We start from the raw sequence: 21,762 nt of genomic DNA on the forward strand, positions 1-21,762 counted from the left end.
ACCCGTTCCAGAATGGCCATTTTCCTTGACATTTTTATTTCTTTCTCCAGTATCTGCCAGGCCAACTAGGGCATTTCTGCTTCACTTAGTCTTAATTGTGCTTCTTCCAGACTATTAAGATCTACCCTTGCAGGTGTGCCCAATCTCCTTGGTCTTTGCCAGGGTGTTAAATTCCCTACCTCAAGAAGATCAGTGGATTCTTACTTATCCCATCTTTAATTCAGCCCTCCTTCATCAGGCAACTTCAGAACCCAGTGCCAGGAACAGGAGTACTCCTCTGCCAGCACATACTCACTGATTCTTACAACTTCTTCAATGCATAGTCTCCTTACCTCCTTCTCGGGCTCAGCACATTCTTAGCTGAGTTATTGGCATGGTTGTCAATAGAGAAGGGGGGATATCTCTTGAGGAGCCATTGGTTGCCAGGTGAGGGAAAGGGCTCTGCAGCTCTTCCAGCATGGGAGAAGTGTTGGCTTCTAAAAGGAACAAGGGGCTGAGGCTCAGGAAATCTGCAGGACTAATACCAATATCTTTCCACCTGTCTCCATCTTACATTTCAAGATTCCAGGTTTTCTTTGTGTGTGTGTTGGTCACTCAGTCATATCTAACTCTGAGATCCCATGGACTATAGCCCACCAGGCTCCTCTGTCCATGGGATTCTCCAAGCAAAAATACCGGAATGGGTTGCCCTGCCCTCCTCCAGGGAATCTTTCTGACCCAGGGATTGAACCTGCGTCTCTTACGTCTCCTGCATTGGCAGGCATGCTTAACCTTTAACTGATTTTAAAAAACCTTCAGTTTCTCCTTATCTCTCTGCAGGGCAACAATACAATTTAACAGTAACCAGCCAATTCCACTGTCTTTATAGGCATTCCTCCTTCTCATCCCTTAACTGCTGAACAATCACCTCTACAATCATGTCCCCTCTACCAGGAAATTTTCCCAGATCACTGTTGGCGAAATCATTAGCAAATTAGGTGTCACCTCCAGCTAGGGATTATCTGTGCCTCACATGCCACTCAGAATGTCCTCTTTACCAATAGGTGGGGAAATGAATTTTTTGGTCTTCAATTTTCTGCAATCACTCAATCAGACCCCATAGTTAGATTTAAGGCACAAGAGATTTATAGGGGTAAATTTTTGTGAAAAAAAATGAGACATATGTTGGAAGAGGAAAAGAGACCCTTCAGGATGCAGTTCAGGTCCGAAATTTGTATAGTAAAGGGGGAAAAGAGGAGTTAGGAGAAAAAGTATCACATGGCAGTGCAGGTGCCAGAAAATTTGGCCAAGCCAATGGGGAGTCTTCAAGTTAAAATCAACCATCAGAGAAGTCCCACATTTTCTAAGAATATGCTTGCCTTAATAAGCCTACTGTGTTCTTGTATACTGCTTCTGTTAGGTAAATAACACCATGGATAGAATGGAAAAAAGATATTTAAAATGTTTAAAGCTGAAAAGGTAATGATAGTTTTTAGCAAAATACAAAATACTCTTGCAAATCAACAAGGAAAGGAACAACCATATTAGAAATATGGACAAATGATATGAAAAGGCAATTTATAAAAAAGAAGCAAGCATATAAAGCAAATGCTTCAAGAATTAGTATTGAGATTATGCAAATACAGTTAGAGCAAAAGTAAGGCATAGCTTTATACCTAATAAGCAAGTAGAATAGTGGCAAGTGCAAGGAAGGATGTAAACCTTTCATGAACTACTGATATTCGCAGTCAGTTTTAGTTAAATTATGTATACACTTGTCCTATGACCCCCAAATTCTATAATATATCATATAATGCACAAAGTCAATTTCAAATTGTTTCCTTCTACATTTTCTTCAGATAAGATAACCTGGAAAAGTTTTAATTTTCCCATATAATTTCAAGTTCAAGCTAAAAATCAAGAACACAGAAAATCTTCATTTAACAATAGTTTAGCTATGAGAGTAGAAGACTTATGCCAGAAGGAAAAGCATACAGGCTCGAGTAATGTTGTCAGCCTTCACAGTCTTGGGAATTGATGACCCATCTCTATTATTAAAGGAAGGAGAGAGTGTGTTCTCACTTTGAATAAATTTCACTAGGTTGTTAGAGTAAACAGTAAATTATGACCCTGGCATTCTATGCAAAATAAATGACATATTTTCATCTCTCAGAGGAAGGTTTTGAACATTAATCTTTTAATTTTAATAGATTCTTATATTTATAACTAATACCTGTAATTGCATTAATTCACAATTTTTATTGAAATTAATACATTAACAAATGTTCTTCCTTTTTTCTACTTAATGTAAGATGTAAACAGTGTGATATCGATGCCAATGATATTTCTAGATTATAACCCAAGCCACATTCTTTCTTTTGCATAGAGCAGGGTAAACAGTCTTCTGAAATCACTAGGGCAATAGTTTTCGTGGGGACCATCTCTCAGGAGACAGAGATGCTAAGTAAGTGGGCTTCCAGTTATGCCCTGCTCAATTCAACCAGAACTACTTCAGTGTGATTTGCTCATGTATTTAACTTCAGCATAAAATTCATCTAGAGTAAATGGTTACATTACTTCATCTCCCTCACCCCCAAATAACTGTTGTAATTCATTGTTTTAGGAGGATGTTTGTTAACATTTTGTGACTTAGTGGAGGTGGGGTATAGATTCTTATGTTAATAAGAAGATTTTGAAGAGAATAAAAGCAAGTCATGACAATTTAGTAGATGTAGAAGAACCGAGAACGGATGAAGGAAATTAGAGAACAATATCTTGTTTGGGCATTTTAAATTTGAGATATCAGAAACAATACCATGTAGAACTATTCCAGAAAGCAGAACTTTAAATCAGAATTATAATAAATATTTAAAGAGATTTGTGGGTCAGATGCTTATAGAAGATATCTGTGGCAGTGGATTAGAAAGTATGGCAGACAAATTTCATGATATGAATTTGGCAGTAATTTCTTAGACATGACACCAAAAGAACAGGCAACAAAAGAAAAAAATGTATAAACAGGACTATGTCAAAATTTAAAACTTTTGTACATCAGTGGACACTATCAACAGAGTGAAAAGACAACCCACGGAATCAGTTCAGTTCAGTTCAGTTCATTCTCTCAGCCGTGTCCGACTCTTTGCAACCCCATGAATCGCAGCACGCCAGGCTTCCCTGTCCATCACTAACTCCCGGAGTTTACCCAAACCCATGTCCATCGAGCCGGTGATGCCATCCAACCATCTCATCCTCTGTCATCCCCTTCTTCTCCTGCCCACAATCCTTCCCAGCATTAGGGTCTTTTCCAATGAGTCAACTCTTCATATCAGGTGGCCAAAGTATTGGAGTTTTAGCTTCAACATCAGTCCTTCCAATGAACACCCAGGACTGATCTCCTTTAGGATGGACTGGTTGGATCTTCATGCAGTCCAAGGGACTCTCAAGAGTCTTCTCCAACAGCACAGTTCAAAAGCATCAATTCTTCGGCACTCAGCTTTCTTCATGGTCCAACTCTCACATCCATACATGACCACTGGAAAAATCATAGCCTTGACTAGATGGACCTTTGTTGGCAAAGTAATGTCTCTGCTTTTCAATATGTTATCTAGGTTGGTCATAACCTTCCTTCCAAGGAGTAAGCGTCTTTTAATTTCATGGCTGCAATCACCATCAGCAGTGATTTTGGAGCCCAAAAAAATAAAGTCTGACACTGTTCGCACTGTTTCCCCATCTATTTCCCATGAAGTGATGGGACCAGATGCCATGATCTTAGTTTTCTGAATGTTGACCTTTAAGCCAACTTTTTCACTCTCCTCTTTCACTTTCATCAAGGGGCTCTTTAGTTCTTCTTCGCTTTCTGCCATAAGGGTGGTGTCATCTGCATATCTGAGGTGATTGATATTTCTCCCAGCAATCTTGATTCCAGCTTGTGTTTCTTCCAGCCCAGCGTTTCTCATGATGTACTCTGCATATAAGTAAAATAAGCAGGGTGACAATATACAGCCTTGACATACTCCTTTTCCTATTTGGAACCAGTCGGTTTTTCCATGTCCAGTTCTAACTGTTGCTTCCTGACCTGCATACAGGTTTCTCAAGAGACAGGTCAGATGGTCTGGTATTCCCATCTCTTTCAGAATTTTCCACAGTTTATTGTGATCCACACAGTCAAAGGCTTTGGCATAGTCAATACAGCAGAAATAGATGTTTTTCTGGAACCCATGGAATGAAAGCAAATATTTGAAAATCAAATAAGGGGTTAATAGCCAAAAATATATAAAGAAACTCTATGACTCAGCAACTAAAAAACAACCAAACAAATTCAAAACTGGGCAAAAAGCTTAAACAGCTATTTCTCTAAAGATACACAAAATGGCAATAGGCACATGATATGTTGCTTCCCTGGTAGCTCAGCTGGTAAAGAATCCACCTGCAATGCAGGAGACCCCAGCTTGATTCCTGGATCAGGAAGATCTGGAGAAGGAATAGGCTACCCACTCCAGTTTTCTTGGGCTTCCCTGATGACTCAGTCGGTAAAGAATCCACCTGCAATGAGGGAGACCTGGGTGTGATCCCTGGGTTGGAAAGATCCCCTGGCAACCCACACCATTATTCTTGCCTGGAGAATCCCCATGGACAGAGGAGCCTGGCAGGCTGCAGTCCATGGGGTCACAAAGAGTTGGACATGACTGAGTGACTAAGCACACACATACGTGTGGCTCAATATCGCTTATCTTTAGGGAAGTTCAAATCAAAACGACAGTGAGATATCACTTCACATCTATCAGGATACCCCCCCTAAAAAAAAAAAAAAACAGAAAATAACAAGCTTTGGCAAAGATATGAAGAAATTAGAATACGTGTTTATTGTTGGTGGAATATAAAATGATATAACTGTTATGGAAGGTGGTATGACATGTCTTAGTCCTTTCTGGCTGCTATAACAAAAATAGCAAGGAGTGGGTAGCTTACTAATAAACATTTGTTCCTCACAGTATGGAGGCTGGGAAGTTCAAGGTCAAAGTGCAGGCAAATCCATGACTGTTGAAAGTTTGCTTCCTGGTTCTTAGATAGCCATCTTCTTGCTGTGATCTGACATGGCAGAAGAAGAAACAGAGTTCTTTGGAGTTTCTTTTATTAGTGTTCTAATCTCATTCATGATGACTCTACCCTCATGACCTCATCACCTATGAAAGGTCCTACCTCCTTTATCATCACATGGGGTTTAGTATTTCTACACATGAATTTTGAGAAGACACAAACAGTCCATAACCAGTGGTTCCTCAAAAAATGAAACAGAGAATTACCATATGAACAATGATTCTATATCTGAGTATATATCCAAAAGAAATGAAAACAGGGACTGATATTTGTATATCCATATTCATAGCATCATTATTCTCAATAACCAAAGAGTGGAAGTAGCTCAAGTTACTCAAGTACATCAACAGATGAATAAATAAAATGTGATATGTATGTATACAATGGGATAGAATTCCAGTTTTAAGAGGAAGGAAATCCTGACAAATGCTATAATATGGATGAACCTTGAGGATGTTAAGTGAAATAAGCCAGTCACAAAAAGACATACTATATGATTATACTAATATGAAGTAGCTTAAATGTCCTTAGAGTCATCAAATTAATAGAGACAGAAAATAGAATAGCGATTGACAGAGTCTAGGGGAAGTAGGAAATTAGAAATTAGTGTATAATGGGTACAGAGTTTCAGTTTGGGAAAATGAAAAAGTTCTAGAGATGGATGATGGCAATGGTTGCAGAACATGTGGGTTCAGTCCCCAGTCAGGGAGTTAAGATCCCACATGTCTCAGAGCCAAAAAATCAAAACATAAAACAGAAACAATATTGTAACACATTCAATACTTAAAAATCATCCACATCCAAAAATCTTTAATAAAATAAATAAAATGGTAAATTTTGTGATCTGTATATTTTATCACATTAAAAAAGAGAGACAGAAAAGGAGGGAGCACAAAGAGAACGAAGAAGATATCCATGTCAGGACTCAAACAGAGTTTGGAGTTTTCAGATACAAGCCAAGGAATTCCTGGAGCCACCAGAACTTGAAGAGGCAAGGAAGGGCTCTCTTTAGCCGTTGGAGGGAGTGCAGCTCTGATGACACCTTGATTTCAGACTTCTGTCTCCTGAACTGTGAGAGATTAACTTTTTGTGTTCGTTGTAATTTGTGACAGCAGCTTCTGCAACCTAACATAATCATGTAGGAAGCAAAGTCATCAGCTAATAGTGAGAAGTGAAGGGATTTGAGTGAAGAAGCGAGGTGAAAAATTGCTGTTCAGGAGTGGGAGAAAAGGAAAGGCCTATGAACTATAAACTGGCTGCCTGCAGCACTAGGAGCCACTTTAGGATGACAGACAGAAATTTAAAATTAGATCTATCAGTTTGTGTGTTTTTCTACAGGTTTGTATATCTGCATAAGTTACAGGGGTAGAATCATAAAAAGTTGGATTTATCTAAAGTTATCTTTTTATCAAGAGAGTACTAAGTGAGAGAGAAGTTGGCAGCATATGAAAGTGAAGTGAAGTGAAAGTCACTCAGTCGTGTCCAACTCTTTGCAACCCCAAGGTCTATACAGTCCATGGAATTCTCCAGGCCATAATACTGGAATGGGTAGCCTTTCCTTTCTCCAGGAGATCTTCCCAACCCAGGGATCGAATCCAGGTCTCCCACATCGCAGGCGGATTCTTAACCCGCTGAGCCATAAGGGAAGCCTGAGAATACTGAAGTGGGTAGCCTATCCCTTCTCCAGTGGATCTTCCCAACCCAGGAATCGAACCAGGGTCTCCTACATTGCAGGTGGATTCTTCACCAACTGAGCTATCAGGGAAGCCTCAGCATATGGAAGGAAGCAATTTTTTGTTCAACAAAAATTTAACAGTATTTCCTGAGTCATATTGTAAATCTAGGCTTTAAGAATAGCTGATTGCTTTTATTGAGAGCTTTTTATGTGAAGGTTTCTTTAAGATATTTGTATACCTACCAATAATCTTCTTTAAACTCTTAATCCTAGTGCATTCCTAAGGTATTTCTCACTCAAATCCTGGTAACCAGTTTCTTCTCCTTTAACAAAATTAGTCAATATAAAAAAAAAAAGAAGAAATATTGCTTTCTTGTTTGGACTATGCTCTCTCTGGGCTCTTTTCTTCAAGTTATTCTACGGGTTGAGGCTTCTCTGTTCAGACTTGTCAAACTAGTTTCATTTGAAGTGCTTGTAATTCGTTTCCTTATTTCTTCCAGCCGTAGACCTCTAATATATCTAGAGATGTCATATAGTTGATTAGAAGGTCAGATTGAGTGGGCACACACCTTGAGATCATATTCTTCCTCCTGCAGATGATGTTCCGGTAAGTTCAGTTTTCTTTAGTAATGGCTTATTTGTCTACTCTCTGTCAATGGCTAGATTCTCAGTGTATCCGGAGGACTGCCTGTGAGGTGTCCTCAGTGGATTCACTCTGCACTGGATGTTGTAAGATTTCAGAAATTATTATACCAGATGGATTAATTAACCTTTATAGATAAAATGAGTATTTTTGTGCTAAAATCATTATTAGCTTTATTCCATGTTGCCAAATTTAATAGTTGGGATTTTAGAAGAAGTTAATGAAAAACTATATTACATAGTGTCCTGATTGCTTCTGATTTTGGAGGGGATGGAAGAAGAAGGTGTTAATTTGGTTTAACAAAAGCCTCCTTTCAGCAATCTGACTAAACTTATCTTCTGTAACACTTTACCTTCACCTGCTTTTTCTTGCACCTTATAGTCAGACATTGGGAACTAATGCAGATTGGGAGGTCAAAAGCTGCTGAGACACTTGCCTTTATCTGGAAATGTTAGGACTTCTTGCTGAGAGAAAGAAGATGAATTAAGGTTGGGGAAAATATGTTTACTCTCTAAAATTTTTCCTATTAAATATTAAAGATAAAAGGAAACTAAGTTATCTCAAGGTTTTTATTCAAAGTAAGGTTTGCTTACTGGCATAACTTTTGATACAATTAAAATAGTGGTTTTAAACATCCATGATGACAATAATATTTCACCGTTGCTTATATGTATGCCATCTCCAAAACATTTTACATATATTATTTCATTTATATGTATATGACTATATTTCATAATAGTCAGGACAACCCTGTGAAATCAGCAGAACAGAAATCAACTACCATTTTAAAATGAGGAATCTGAGGAAGACAGATGTTACGGGGCTTCTCTGTGCTGACAGAGCTGTGATACCAGAATCAGAGCACTGCAACCCACAAATCCTTAAGTCCAGTCTTCCTGGACTCTTGCAGCCTCTCTAGGTGGCAAGGATTCCACCTGGGGAATTTCAAAGATGAGAGCTTGACACAAGATCAGCCACTAAGCCCAGTGAACTTCACTGGGTTTCCTTCCTCACTAATAAAGTACACATTTGGATCAGTTCTTTAGTGAGCAAATAGTAGCTGTCAGAGGGTCTCTGAGATCCTTAGATGGGTCTACAATGCTTCACACAAAATTGGCACTCCACAAATATTTGCTGAACAAATTAATAAATAAACAAATGCAAATGTCTAGCATTAGTGTTTTGCTTATTAAAATTCATTGAATTTAAATATGTATATTCCATGCCTATGGAAATCATGATATTGTAAAGCAGTGGTTCCAACCTTTCCTATTTCACATTCTCCGAAGTATCCTTTTAAAAATATCAAGTCTCATGATTATAAACACCAAAAATTTTCTTTTTAAATGAATATTTATGTGTTTAGAGGAATGTTTTCAGCTTAAGGGAAGTAAATTATAGATATGGGGAATCAGTGCTATTATTTAGAACTTCCATGACAAAGGGGACAGTGAGAAACACTGAATTTTTATGGTTTCTTTAAGATAAACTCAAGGAACATTAATCCAGGATTTGGAGGATTTGCAGGAGTTGGCCAGTCAGGCTTAAGGATTGAGGCAAAGCAAATGCTGAATAATTACTATGACGCCCTATGTCTAACCTACACAAATTCTACAATACGCTCTAGACTCGTGCTGACCATCCTTACTTCTCTACTAACAAGAAATTCAATGTGGAAACTGTGTCAAAATATACTTGATTCATATCTTCACTGTTTCTGTCTGTTAAATCTTGGACCTTTTTCTGTGGGTTTTGTGACCTTCTTGACTTTTCAGAGATAGTCCTTAGTGTTCCAACTTTGCAATGAATATCCACTTGCATTTGCCTTTAGTGATATCCTTACCCCTACTCTTTTCTATAAATTTTTTAGTTGGGTGATGCATTCACTTAAAATCTCAATTATTTCTCTTATAAAAGGTAAAATATCAAATGACTTCTTCATCTGAGATTGCTGTTCTGTACCCAGACGACTGGCATCCCTCTCTTCCTGGGCTTCCCTCATAGCTCAGTTGATAGAAGAATCTGCCTGCAATGCAGGAGACCCCGGTTCAATGCCTGGGTTGAGAAGATCTGCTGGAGAAGGGTAGGCTACCCACTCCAGTATTCTTGGGCTTCCCTTGTGGCTCAGCTGGTAAAGAATCCACATGCAGTGTGGGAGACCTGTGTTCGATCCCTGGATTGGGAAAATCCCCTGAAAAGGGAAAGGCTAGCCACTCCAGTATTCTGGCCTGGAGAATTCCATGGACTGTATAGCCCATGGGATCCCAAAGATTGGACACGACTGAGCAACTTTCTCTCTTTCTATCACTTCATAAATGCAAAAATTAGATTTCTCCTTGTTATTATCCTCATTTAGAGAAAAATTCCTGGAAAAGTCTTTGCATGCATTCATGTTTTACACTTTAATTTCATTTTGAGCTTTCATTTTAATCAACTTGTTAATTTGCCAAGTTCTTTCTCTAATATACTCAAAAACTGTATCTTCAGAGTTAAAATAACAGGCTAAAACCTCCATGTTACTTACTGATCACTAAATTTGTATAAATTATCAATTAAATTTTACTGTCTTGTTAGTTTTTAGCAAATTCATAGTGCTTGCTAGGTGCTACATATGCACTGCATTATATTAGCTCATTTAATTATCACAACAATTCTTTGATCAAGCAGTATTATTATCTCCATTTTTATAGAGGAAAAAGTAACTAGCCCTACATAACAGGCTAATGAGTAGAATAGTTGGGATTTAAGCAATCTGGTGGAGAAGGCAATAGCACCCCACTCCAGTACTCTTGCCTGGAAAATCCCGTGGATGGAGGAGCCTGGTAGGCTGCAGTCCATGGGGTCGCTAAGAGTCGGTCACGACTGAGCGACTTCACTTTCACTTTTCATTTTCATACACTGGAGAAGGAAATGGCAACCCACTCCAATGTTCCTGCCTGGAGAGTCCCAGGGACGGGGGAGCCTGGTGGGCTGCCGTCTATGGGTTTGCACAGAGTCGGACATGACTGAAGTGACTTAGCAGTAGCAGCAGCAAGCAATCTTGAGCCAGTACACGTGGGTTCAATCATGTTGCATTAATAAAAACTAACATGTGACTCTGTTCTATCTCTAATCTGAAATCTAAATTCAATGCCATTTATTTAGACTTTGTGCTAAACTACCACAATAAAACTCCCTATTTTGCTTATATGTGAAGGTGAGAGAATTAAATGCAGGTCATTTCTCAGATTAAGGCTAGAGACATCCCCCTTACTGAATCAGAACAGGGAAATCTAGAAGGGACTCATTAGGGCTGGGTAGATACTAGAGGAAAGACAGAGGTGCCAGGATTCAGAGCAAATCCAGCCCAACAGGAAGATGTGATGAGTAGTGAGTAACTGTATGCCAGGAAGAGGCAGGGGTGGGAGGATCCCACCAAGAGGATGAATACGTCCACAGGGATTCCAGGAAAGGTGTTCTTAATCCCCTTTAGTTCACATTTTCTTCTTCCAGCCTCAAATGCTCAGTCATGTTCCTTTTTGGTCAGTGCAATCATTTTTTTTTTGGACCAGAGTGAAGGCATTTCCCTAGATAGGTGAAGAAGTAGGGTCTTGTCTCTTCTGGTGTTCTTATTTTCTTTTTCTGAGTCACCTGAATTCAATTCATCTTGAATCTCTTCATTATTTTCTACAGACGGTTTTCTTTGGTCTGGACTCACAATGATGTTTTATTCAATTTTGCCCCTCCTTCTTTGTCACAGCCCTCACTTCATTCATAGTTGGGAATTAAATACAGAAGGAATATTAAAAGTTTTCTTTGTTTCTTTTTTTTTTTAACCTTCTGACAATGAAGCATTGCATGGAGTAGCACACTGGTGTAAATACATCTGTTGTTACTGTTTAGTCTCTAGGTCATGTCTGACTCTTTTGGAACCTCATGGACTGTAGCCTGCCAGAATCCTCTGACCATGGGATTCTCCAGGCAAGAATACTTGAGTGGGTAGCCATTCCTTTCTCCAGAGGATCTTCCCAACTCAGGGATCAAATCCGGTCTCAAGCATTACAGACAGATTCTTCACTGTCTGAGCCCAGATAAGCCCAAATCTGGTTATTAATTCTCCTCATACATACCTGCTTTTACAGCCCTTTTTCCTTCCTCTTTCTCACCTCTAGATGACCTCTGCTACTGTCTAGAGAAAGAAAAGGGAATATTATACTATAGTATAGTTTGAGAGTTCTATACCATACTATGCTTTGAGAGTTCACAAGCATTTAAAGTCAGTAGAAAGGAAGAAGATGTGAAAGCAAAACCAAATTCAAGGCTTGACCACAAAGGAGATGGGTCGTCCCTCTTACCAGTAAAACACCCTCTGCCTTCACTTTATAAATACATCATAACACTTCATAGAAAGTGTTGATTTTATCCTCCAAACGTTCTTGTCAGTAGAATTATTTATCTTCATTTTACAGGTGAACAGTTTGCTCAACTCATGCAGCCAGTTGCAGAGATAGTACCTAGTTCTGGCCACTGTGACCCAGATACCTTTTTTTCTATAATATCACACTTGTGATTTTTTTCCTTTTATAGAACAGTCTTCTTATTAATCCAAATAAATAATGTGTGGACTACCAAGAAGTGTAAAAGGCAGGTGAAGAGTTTTATGAAGTGAAGGCTGAGGGTGTTTTATTGGTCAGAGGGATGACCCATCTCCTTTGTGGCAAGGCTTGAATTTGATTTTGCTTTCACATCTTCTTCCTTTCTGTGAAAAGTGAAAGTGAAGTCGCTCAGTCATGCCCAACTCTTTGCGAGCCCATGGACTGTAACATACCAGGCTCCTCTGCAAAGAGTTGGGCCAGAACTAGGTACGATCTCTGCAACTGGCTGCACGAGCTGAGCAAACTGTTCACCTGTAAAATGAAGATAAATAATTCTACTGACAAGAGCATTTGGAGGGTAAAATCAACACTTTCTATGAAGACAGCACTTGCTAAGTAGTAGCGCTTGATCTTATCACCTTTGGTACTAAATGTCATTCTAAAATAGTCACAGAGTACCCAGACAGATATCACATATCAGGGCCTATTACATCACCATGAAACGTTGTTTTTCTGTAACAAATGACTGAGTTCAGGTGCTCAAAGGGAATGATGATTTTTATTGATGGAAGGAGAGTTTGGCACTTTGGTTTATAAAAATGTTCCTCCAGGGATGGGTGCCAGACTAGGAAAATAGAGCAAAGTTTTCTGTACTAATTGGCTCCCAGGAATTCAATGCATTTAGCACCTTTGACAATTATGTTACGAGTCAAGTAGACTACAGTTTGGCCTGGGAAGCTAACCAATAATCAAAAGTTTAGCAATAATAAACCTTTCCAAATCATTTAGTGTATCTTAAACCTCATAAAACTGTCTCTATGAAGATTTATGGGAATATAACCTGCCTGTAAATTGGCACTTGTATAATGATCACATGTATCTAGATTTGTATAATGATAACATGCAACTACAAGAAAACAGAAAACTAATGCTAAAAAGTAAAGATTCAGAGCTTGTAGATAAAATGGTAAAGGGCATGTAGTTGACTATGGAGTAAGCCAAAGTGACTGCCTTCAGGGGAGGTCTTTTTAGGAAGGGAGGAGGATCTTAATGGAGGAGGGGATCCATGAAGTCTTTTGCTAACTCAAGTCATCTTTGAACTCACATATTTAAAAGTCATCAGCTTAGAGTTTGGTTACTGAGAAAATGAACAGCCCAACTCTGATCATTAACAATTCATGCTGCTTTGTATATTCTTCAGTCTTCAGATTTGCAGAGAGCAAAGTCACAAAATTATTCATATTATCACCATGTTTTTGTTGATAACATCTTTGGAAAAATCATACCATAAATAAACTCTTTTAAACAATGAACAATCAAACTTAATGAAGGTAATGGATAAACTGGATTTCACACAGATTTTTGCTTACGTTACTCTAAATAAATGTCTTCTGTACTTGTGCTTTCTTTAAAGGAATGCACCGTGCTAATTAGGTCATGACTAGGGATTACGTTCTGCTCTTTTTCTACGTTATAAGAGTTCACTTTGTATTCTCCCAAGTTGTTACTTGAATAAAATAGTCTTATAATTTTATCATTAAAATAGAATTCCCTTTTAATAGTCTTCTCCCAACTCCACAAAAATTAGAGAATATTTTATATCTCACATGCTTTCCTCTGAAGGCTGCAGATTTCTGCCCCTTTTTATGAAAGTTATATTTTCCATTGTGAAAAAATTCTAAGAGCCTCCAAGATTCCCACATGTCTGTGTATGTATTCCTTCACATTTAAACACTAACCTAGGTGCTGTTGTGAGAGGATTTTGCAGATATAAGGAAGATCTTAAATCACTTTTTTTTGGTAATATTTATTTATTTGACTGCATCTTGTCTTAGTTGGTTGTGGCACACAGGATTTTCATAGCGTCATTCAGGATTTTTCCTTGCAGTGCGTGGACTCTCTAGTTGTGGCATGTGTGGCAGAGCACGCCAGTTGAGTAGTTGAGACACAGTCCTAGTTGCTCCGTGGTATGTGGGATCTTAGTCCCCCAGCCAGGGATTGAACCCACATTCCCTGAATTGCAAGGTAAATTCTTAACCACTAAACCACCAAGGAATTCCCAATCAGTTGACTTTTAAATGGAGAGATGACAATTAGTAAGCCTAACCTAATCAGATGACACCTTTGAAAAGAACAAGACTCTACCTAGAGAAACAGATTCAGAATGTGAGAGAGATTTTTGATGGGAGGAAGATCCCCCATAGCTGGCTTTGAAGATGGAGTGGGCCACATGGCAAAGAACGTGGTTAACCTCTAGGAGCCAAGAGAGGCCTCTGACTCTACAGTTAGCAAGGGAATAGGAATCCTGGTTCAGTGTCAAGGAACTGAGCTCTGCCTAAAACCTAAGTGAGCTTGGAGGAGGGTCACAAATGTTCGATGAGACTGCAGTCCCAAACAACAGCTTGATTTCACCTTCATGAGATCCTGAGCAGAGAACTCAGCCATGCCATGTACTGAACTGTGAGTGTATAAGTGACTGTTGTTTTAAGTTGCTAACTTTGCAGTAATTGTTTCAGCAACAGAAAATTAATACACCACTGTTTGTTTAATGAGTGCAGGTAAACCAGGTAAAAAAACATGCTTAAGCATCTCTACTTACAAACAGGCTAAATTCCAAAAGGCTTTATGAAGTATATTTCCTTTCAAATCTGAAGTGATATGATGCAAATCACTAGCAGAACCTCTCCATAAGGGGTGGTTGATGATGTATGTTTGCTTTCATGCATTTCTTGTTCATATTCATCAAAGTCAATATTGAGTTGAAATTTATTCATATAGGATTAAGTAGCTATGCTTAATGAATCCTGCAGCTTTCGCAATTTGGCATAGTGCACCCAATACATACCCTAAAGGTTTTCTGAAGAAAGAGACATGCTCTAAATGACAATGTATCACCCCTGTCTGTTGGCCACAATTTGCCCCCCGATGTTCACAGCTCCTTGTATGGGATTCGTGGACGTGACTGCCAGGGCACTTGGAGAAGCATGTCAATGAGTGTCGAACAATTCTCTTGCCTACTGTCTCATAGTAACAGTGTGAGTCTGCATAACTCTTGATGGTGGGGATGTGATCTTGCTGTGTCTACTTTCTCCATTTGTACTACTTAGAGGAACTATGTTATGATGGGAAGATAAACTTGAAAGTTTGTGAATCTCCTTGAGATCTAGCCTTTCTCCTTTGGTCTATTTTTAGTTTTGAATGAAGTGAAGATACACTGATAAGATTCTCTAAGAAAATAAATGATCATATATGATCATAAATGAAGAATGAACTGACTCTTTGCAACCTCATGGACTGTAGTCCACCAGGCTCCTCTTGTCCATGGAATTCTCCAGGCAAGAATACTGGAGTGGGTAGCCATTCCTTTCTCCAGGGGATCTTCCTCACCCAAGGATCAAACCTGGGTCTCCTGCATTGCAGGCAGATTCTTTCCCATCTGATCCACCAGGGAAGTCTGATATGAATATATATATATATATATATATATATAAAATCTAGCTAAGTATTAAAATGCAATAAGCATTGGGGAGAGGGTGGGTGTTACTCTGGCACTGAGAAAAAAATAGTGTCCCTGAAGTTAGAAGACATGAGTTTGAGATGACTGCTAGTTCTTCTATACTGAAGAAGTCACTTAATCATCTGTAGGCCTCAGCTTCCTTAACTAGAAAATGTGCTGCATTGTACTAAATAGTCTATAAGTTATCCTTCATTTCTGAATTTAGATTATAAGTCAGCTAAGAGGCTAAGTAATGTAATATTTCATGAAGCTTCTGTCTGTTGTTTTTATGTTCTGGCACCTTAGCTCTTGTGGAAAGAGCTTTCCATAGAGAGTTGTCTAGATTCTTTTTAATCAGTCAAATGTGCATTGTCAGTATTTTCCATAACCAACAGAATTCAAGTCTCTCGAATTCTACTAGGTTTATTGGCTAAATGTAATTTTTATGCCAAAACTATCACCTTAACTATTTAGATCCAAATAGTTTGTATTTTTTAAGCTGGCACTTATATATGAAAATATTTTATATTTTAAAAAATTTCCTGTAAATCAATTTTTATTAAAAAGTCTATTAGAGTGGCCTTCCTTGGTGGCTCAGTGGTAAAGAATCTGCTTGTAATGCTGGAGACTCGAGTTTGATCCCTAGGTCAGGAAGATCCCCTTGAGAAGGAAATGGCAACCCACTACAGTATTCTTGCCTGGAAAATCCCAAGGACAGAGGAGCCTGGCTGGACATACTCCATGGGATTGCAAAGAGTTGGATATGGCTTAGTGATTAAATAACATCTACTACTTAGAGTAAATCAGTGCACTAAATTTTGTAAAATGTGAAAAATAGCTTCTGCCCCCAAAGAATTCAGCTTATCAATATACACACACAAAAAGATAAATTCTAATGAAAGGGATAAATTGACTACAATGGCAAATCACAGAGAAGGAACACTAGAAAATGAGTTACATGTCCTTTCAAGACTCTTGACTCTAACAAATACCATATCCTCTCTCTCAACCTCACTTAATTCATATGTAAGGCTGATGTAATACCTGCCTGATTCTCATGGATTTATAAAACTTTCACTTTGTACTAGATACCTAATTAGATCTTAATAATTAAAAAAAATGAATAAGACTAGTTTAACTCATTGAGGAAAGAGTTAGCTGCTCAATTGTGTCTGACTCTGCAACCCCACAGACTGTAGCCCACCAGACTCCTCTGTCCATGGAATTCTCTAGGCAAGAATATTGTAGTGGGTAGCCATCCCCTTCTCCAGGGGATCTTCCCCACCCAGGGATCAAACCTGGGTCTCCTGCATTGCAGGCAGATTCTTTACCATCTGAGCCACCAGGGAAACCCAGCACACTGAGGAGTTCACAGGTAAGTATAGGTTAATATACATGAAAATAAAGTTAATACGATGTAATTAGCACTATTCTTGAGCATATCTAGAGGAAGAGCCAAGATTTACTTTTTTCCTCCTCTGTGTTAATTTCCTCTAATCCAGAGATGATGCAATATAAAATATACAGTATCACTTTTGAAATATTTTGCCAAATGAATTTAAATCTAACCAGTCCAGGTTCGATGCATGATACAAGGTGCTTGGGGCTGGTGCACTGGGATGACCCAGAGGGATGGGATGGGGAGAGAGGTGGGAGGGGGGTTCTGGAAGGGGAACACATGTACACCCATGGCAGATTCATGTCAGTGTATGGCAAAACCAATACCATATTGTAAAGTAAAAAAATAAATAAATAAAAATAAAAAAGATATCTACTATTTCCCCAATACTGATAAATATGCAATTTCCTATGTAATATATACAATAAAAGAATTATCTAAAAAAAAATACATCTAATCAAGTATTTTAGATCTAAATTGAAACTCACAAGAAATGACAAATTAAATGAGATCACACGAAAATATTCAGACAAGTCCAGAAGCTGGTTAGTCTAAAGGAAAATTGGCTTGATCTCTTCAACAAGTCAATGTCATTAAAAAGTGATCAGTACTATAATATTGAAAAAGACTTAAAAGACATAATAACCATGCTACCATAAAGGTCCTTGATTTGTACAAACCATCTCTAAATATAATAGGGACAAAAAAGGAAATCTGAAGATGGATTTGGTATTATGAAAATCATGATTTCCTACTTTACATTAAAATACAGAAGAAAAAAATGAGTAAAGCCATTATAGCAAAATGTTAACAACTGATAAAATGATGTGATGAATATAGGGATGTTCTAGTGTAATATTTTTCCTAAATTTCTGCATCTGAAAATTTTTATATTAGTTAAACATGAAAGATAAAAAGTAAATAAGACAATAGATTTGAAATCACTTTGTAAACTTTAAAACTATAGCTAGATAAAGAGATTTTTAAAAAGACTATTGAAGAAGGAAGGAATAGTTCTTTCTCAAGCATAGGTACTACTTTGTACCACATGCTAAGACCGGCCACCACAGAGATCCATCCAATGCCTCTAGAAATAGAAGCTTGGAGCACTAGCATGGATTCTCAGATCCTAATCTTCTTAATACCTCTGGTAATGCCAAAGTGACCTTGATTAAGTGCTCAGTCGCTCAGTCGTGTCCAACTCTTTATGGCCCTATGGACTGTAGCCCACCAGGCTCCTCTGTCCATGAAATTTTCCAGGCAAGAATCCTAGAGTGGGTTGCCATTTCCTGCTCCATTGTATCTTTCTGACCCAGGGATCAAACCCACCTCTCTTACATCTCCTGCATTAGCAGACAGATTCTTTACCACTAGCACAACCAGGGAAACCCCAACCCTGACATAAATTCAAGACAACTGTCTTCTTGCTGAGGTACGCTAAAGCAATATATTGCTTATCCAAGGAGAACCAGAAAGCCTGTAACCATTGCAACATGAGAGTAACTGGTGAGTTTTCCTTTTTGCAGAGCAGCAGGATTTGACACCCAAAGCAGAGGTTTGAAACCATGGATGACTGCCCTTCTCATTGTATTTTTACTGACAGTGGTGGCTGTGGCTATCGGTCTTCTGGTTCACTTCTTAGTCTCTGGTAGGTAAAATTATGGATTTCGTTGTTTGACTTCATTTTTTTCTGTAATGTTTCATTTGTATATATGTAAATTTAATTCCATCCAAATATAATGTACTTTCACTAGTAAACGTCCACATTTTTAATTGTTTAATTTATTCGGTCATTTCATCACCTACTGTCTAGTATGTCCGAGTATTTTTCAGGGCACCAAGAAACAGCATTAAGCAAAGCAGATAAATTTCTCACCTCCTTGGAACTCACAGTTTAGTATTCTTTTGAGAGTCTATACAAAAGATTGAAATATTAATTGTCTAAAATTTACCAATAATCATAATAAACTCTAATCATTCATGTATATGCAAGTGAAAAATTTTGATGAATTAGTGATTAAAATTGGCTTTTTTACTCAGCATTTTCTGTCTATTGGCATTTCTAGAGGGAAAAAAAAACACATGTCCAATGAGATAATGAGTTTTGAAATGATTAATATACTACAAGTATGATGCAACATGATTACTTATTTTTACAGAAAAAAATTTACTCTTTCAAAAACAATATTCAGGGATTATTTTTCTATTACCTGATATATTTATAATTCCACAAAAATTCACTTCAGAATTCTCTTTATATTTCATTACTCTGCAGAATGCAAAATATTTTGGACAAATGCCCACAATGTCAATCTCACAGAGATGTATGTGATAAAAAAACTAGTTTTTACTGGAATGGACTTATCTGTTGTCATTTTCCCCAGACTTGGTGGAACAGCAAAGATTCTTTTAGGAACTTTACAGGGCTTCTAAATACATTGTTCTGGGCCCCATATAATAACCCTATCTGTAGTTTACACCAGTGGCAAAAGATTCTTAGGTCAGTTCATTTAACACATAGAAGTCCCTTTACTATGAGTATAATGTTCAATTATAATATGGACCATATAGATTAGTTATTGGAGGGGCCAAAAAAAGTGCTACCAAGTCCAGAGATGTCCCTCAGAGACAGACCATCGTTAGGTCCCCTTTCTTAACTAGATCCATGGCTCCCTAAGGAGAGAGGTAGTTCTGTGGTTGCTCCATTCTCTATCTTTAACTCTGTATATTTCTTGCCCACGAGTACCATACTCCTAAAATTATCCCATTCCTCAGGAGTCTTCACTGCTTCCTATGAGATCTGATTGATTCATTCCTATCACACACTGTTCTCACCTCCAGCCTCAGACAGTCTTTTCCCTGCCTTTCTTTTCACATCTTTCTTAGTGTCCCCGGTTCTTCCATTACAAATCAAAATTTACAAAAATACTCATTTACCTCTACTTTCTGTAGGTTATAAGGTGGTATACATTTCACCTCAGCTAGAAGCAATATAGTAATTAAATATGCCACCTCTAGAGCTATACTTGTCTGGGTTTAAACTTGGATAGCCACTCACTAGTTGTACAGCTCAGAGCAAGTTATTCAATGCCTCATGCCTCACTTTCTTCATCTGTAAAATGAAGGTGATGCCAATCTTAGACTTGTTGTTTGAACAACAACAACTATATTAACATAGAGCATTAATCATTATTTTTATTGTATTTATTATTAGACTAAAGTAAAATCTCAGATATATATTCAAGACTTCATATTGGTCCCATCATAGTTGGGCCTTAGATCTCAAAATCTATCCTCAAAACCACTTAATTTCATAACTTTTCTTTTCATCACAGACCAGAAAATGGAGTATTATCATGCCACTTTTAAAATTTCAGATCTACGAGGCAACCGTAATTCTGGACAAAACAGCCCATATCAGTTTATGGAATTACGGGAGATTAGTGAAAACCTGGTAAGTCAGATAAAATTCTATCATAAAATAATGCAGGTGGAAGGAATTTTTGTTAGCTGTTTGCCCTACTATTTCTTAAAACATGATTTTAAGACCACTTGTACCAGAATTATCTTGCAGATTCCAAGTCCCCACTCCAGACCTTCTGAGTCGGTGTCTGATGGGATGGATGGGTGGGGAGAAGGGGCTAAGGGAATCTACAATCTGGCAAATGGGTGATTCTGATAAGTCACTCTTTATAGAACTCAACCACCTCACTTAAAAGTCAGAGAACAGAAGCCAAGGTATCCCAGCCCATCACTCCTCCATTCTATCACAATATTAACCAAATGAAAAGCTTAATCATACCAGAAGTGGTTATATGTAAAACCACATGATTTTTTTAGACCACATTTTAAGATTTAAACCATTTTTTAAGAATGAAAAAAGGAAAGAGGATTATAAACGTTCATTTTATCTCATAAACATGCTAATTAAGATAGAAATCATAGACATATTGTGAAATACTGAAATGTAATGCCAACAACTTCGTTAAAATTGAAATACAGGACAGTCCTTATATCCCTCATTTGTATAATAGCTCTGCTCGTGATGTGTGTGAACCCTCACTCAAAAACTAAGGTCAAGTTAACTTCCTTGACAAGGAGCCACAGAGCACAGGTTATTTTAAAAGAGTGGAAATGTCAGGTATGTTGGTTTGTTTTAGTCAAAGAATCTTTTTTTATTCAAGACATTTCCTTTCTTTCTCAAACCAATTTCATTTTTCCATATCACTATTTGATCTTTGTCCATGTGGATACCCAGTTGCAACATATTTACAGTAATATTATTGATGGGGTTTATAAGTTATATTTTCAATTCTCATTAAATTGTTCACATATGTTCTATCTTGCAGTCTCATTCCCCCAAATCAATAATTACATTTATAGATTTATATATACCCTCCATTCTTCTATATTCAGAACACCTTAAAAATGAGCAATACCAGAAAAAACTTGGTTATATACCCCAGTACCCCTTTTCTTCTTCTGACCCTGAGTGACTCCACAAAACCTCCTCAATGTGAATGTACTAATAATTAATTAATCTTAGTTAAAAAGACATCATTTCTTTGAACATTGAGAAATAGTTATAATTTATCAGGAAAGTTAAAATTTGTTTTATGTTTTACAGCCAACATTGTTGGTATTGCTTTAGGCTGACATTGTTTCTACTGAAGTAAATTGAGAGGAATGCAGTAGATCTTTTCAAAGAAAGTGAAAGAAATGCACTTATAGAGGTGCATCTATTAGTGTTAGAAAGTGGACTTCGAAGCTTCAGTAAAGCATACATTTGTAGATGTGAAAGAACTTCAGATACAAAGGTTGTTAAGTGATAACACATTATCATCATGAGAGCATGCAAGTCCCTTCTTAGTTGTTTGTTTGTTTGTTTGAGTTTGCGTG

At 37.7% G+C, this 21,762-nt stretch overlaps 1 protein-coding gene and 1 long non-coding RNA gene across 2 annotated transcripts in view; one reads left to right on the forward strand and one right to left on the reverse strand.

Moving 5' to 3' along the window:
- Positions 1–1,863: 1,863 nt before the first annotated feature.
- On the reverse strand, positions 1,864–12,280 carry LOC145544782 (uncharacterized). Its single transcript, XR_014081644.1, has 3 exons — positions 12,202–12,280; positions 11,504–11,562; positions 1,864–4,187 (listed from the first exon to the last, which is right to left on the reverse strand). It is a non-coding gene; the product is annotated as an uncharacterized LOC145544782 (long non-coding RNA).
- A 6,111-nt stretch (positions 12,281–18,391) lies between these two features.
- Positions 18,392–21,762, forward strand: part of LOC145544748 (transmembrane protease serine 11A-like) — a 44,165-nt gene continuing 40,794 nt past the window's right edge. The window contains exons 1-2 of the mRNA XM_081587885.1: positions 18,392–18,511; positions 20,199–20,317. Of these exons, the coding sequence (XP_081444011.1) occupies positions 18,433–18,511; positions 20,199–20,317 (198 nt within the window). The 5' untranslated portion in view covers positions 18,392–18,432. The remainder of the gene's footprint in view (positions 18,512–20,198; positions 20,318–21,762) is intronic.

The sequence above is a fragment of the Giraffa tippelskirchi genome, chromosome 1 (assembly GCF_054371585.1).
Source record: "Giraffa tippelskirchi isolate mGirTip1 chromosome 1, T2T-mGirTip1v1.2.pri, whole genome shotgun sequence".
In the NCBI taxonomy this organism is placed as follows: Eukaryota; Metazoa; Chordata; class Mammalia; order Artiodactyla; family Giraffidae; genus Giraffa; species Giraffa tippelskirchi.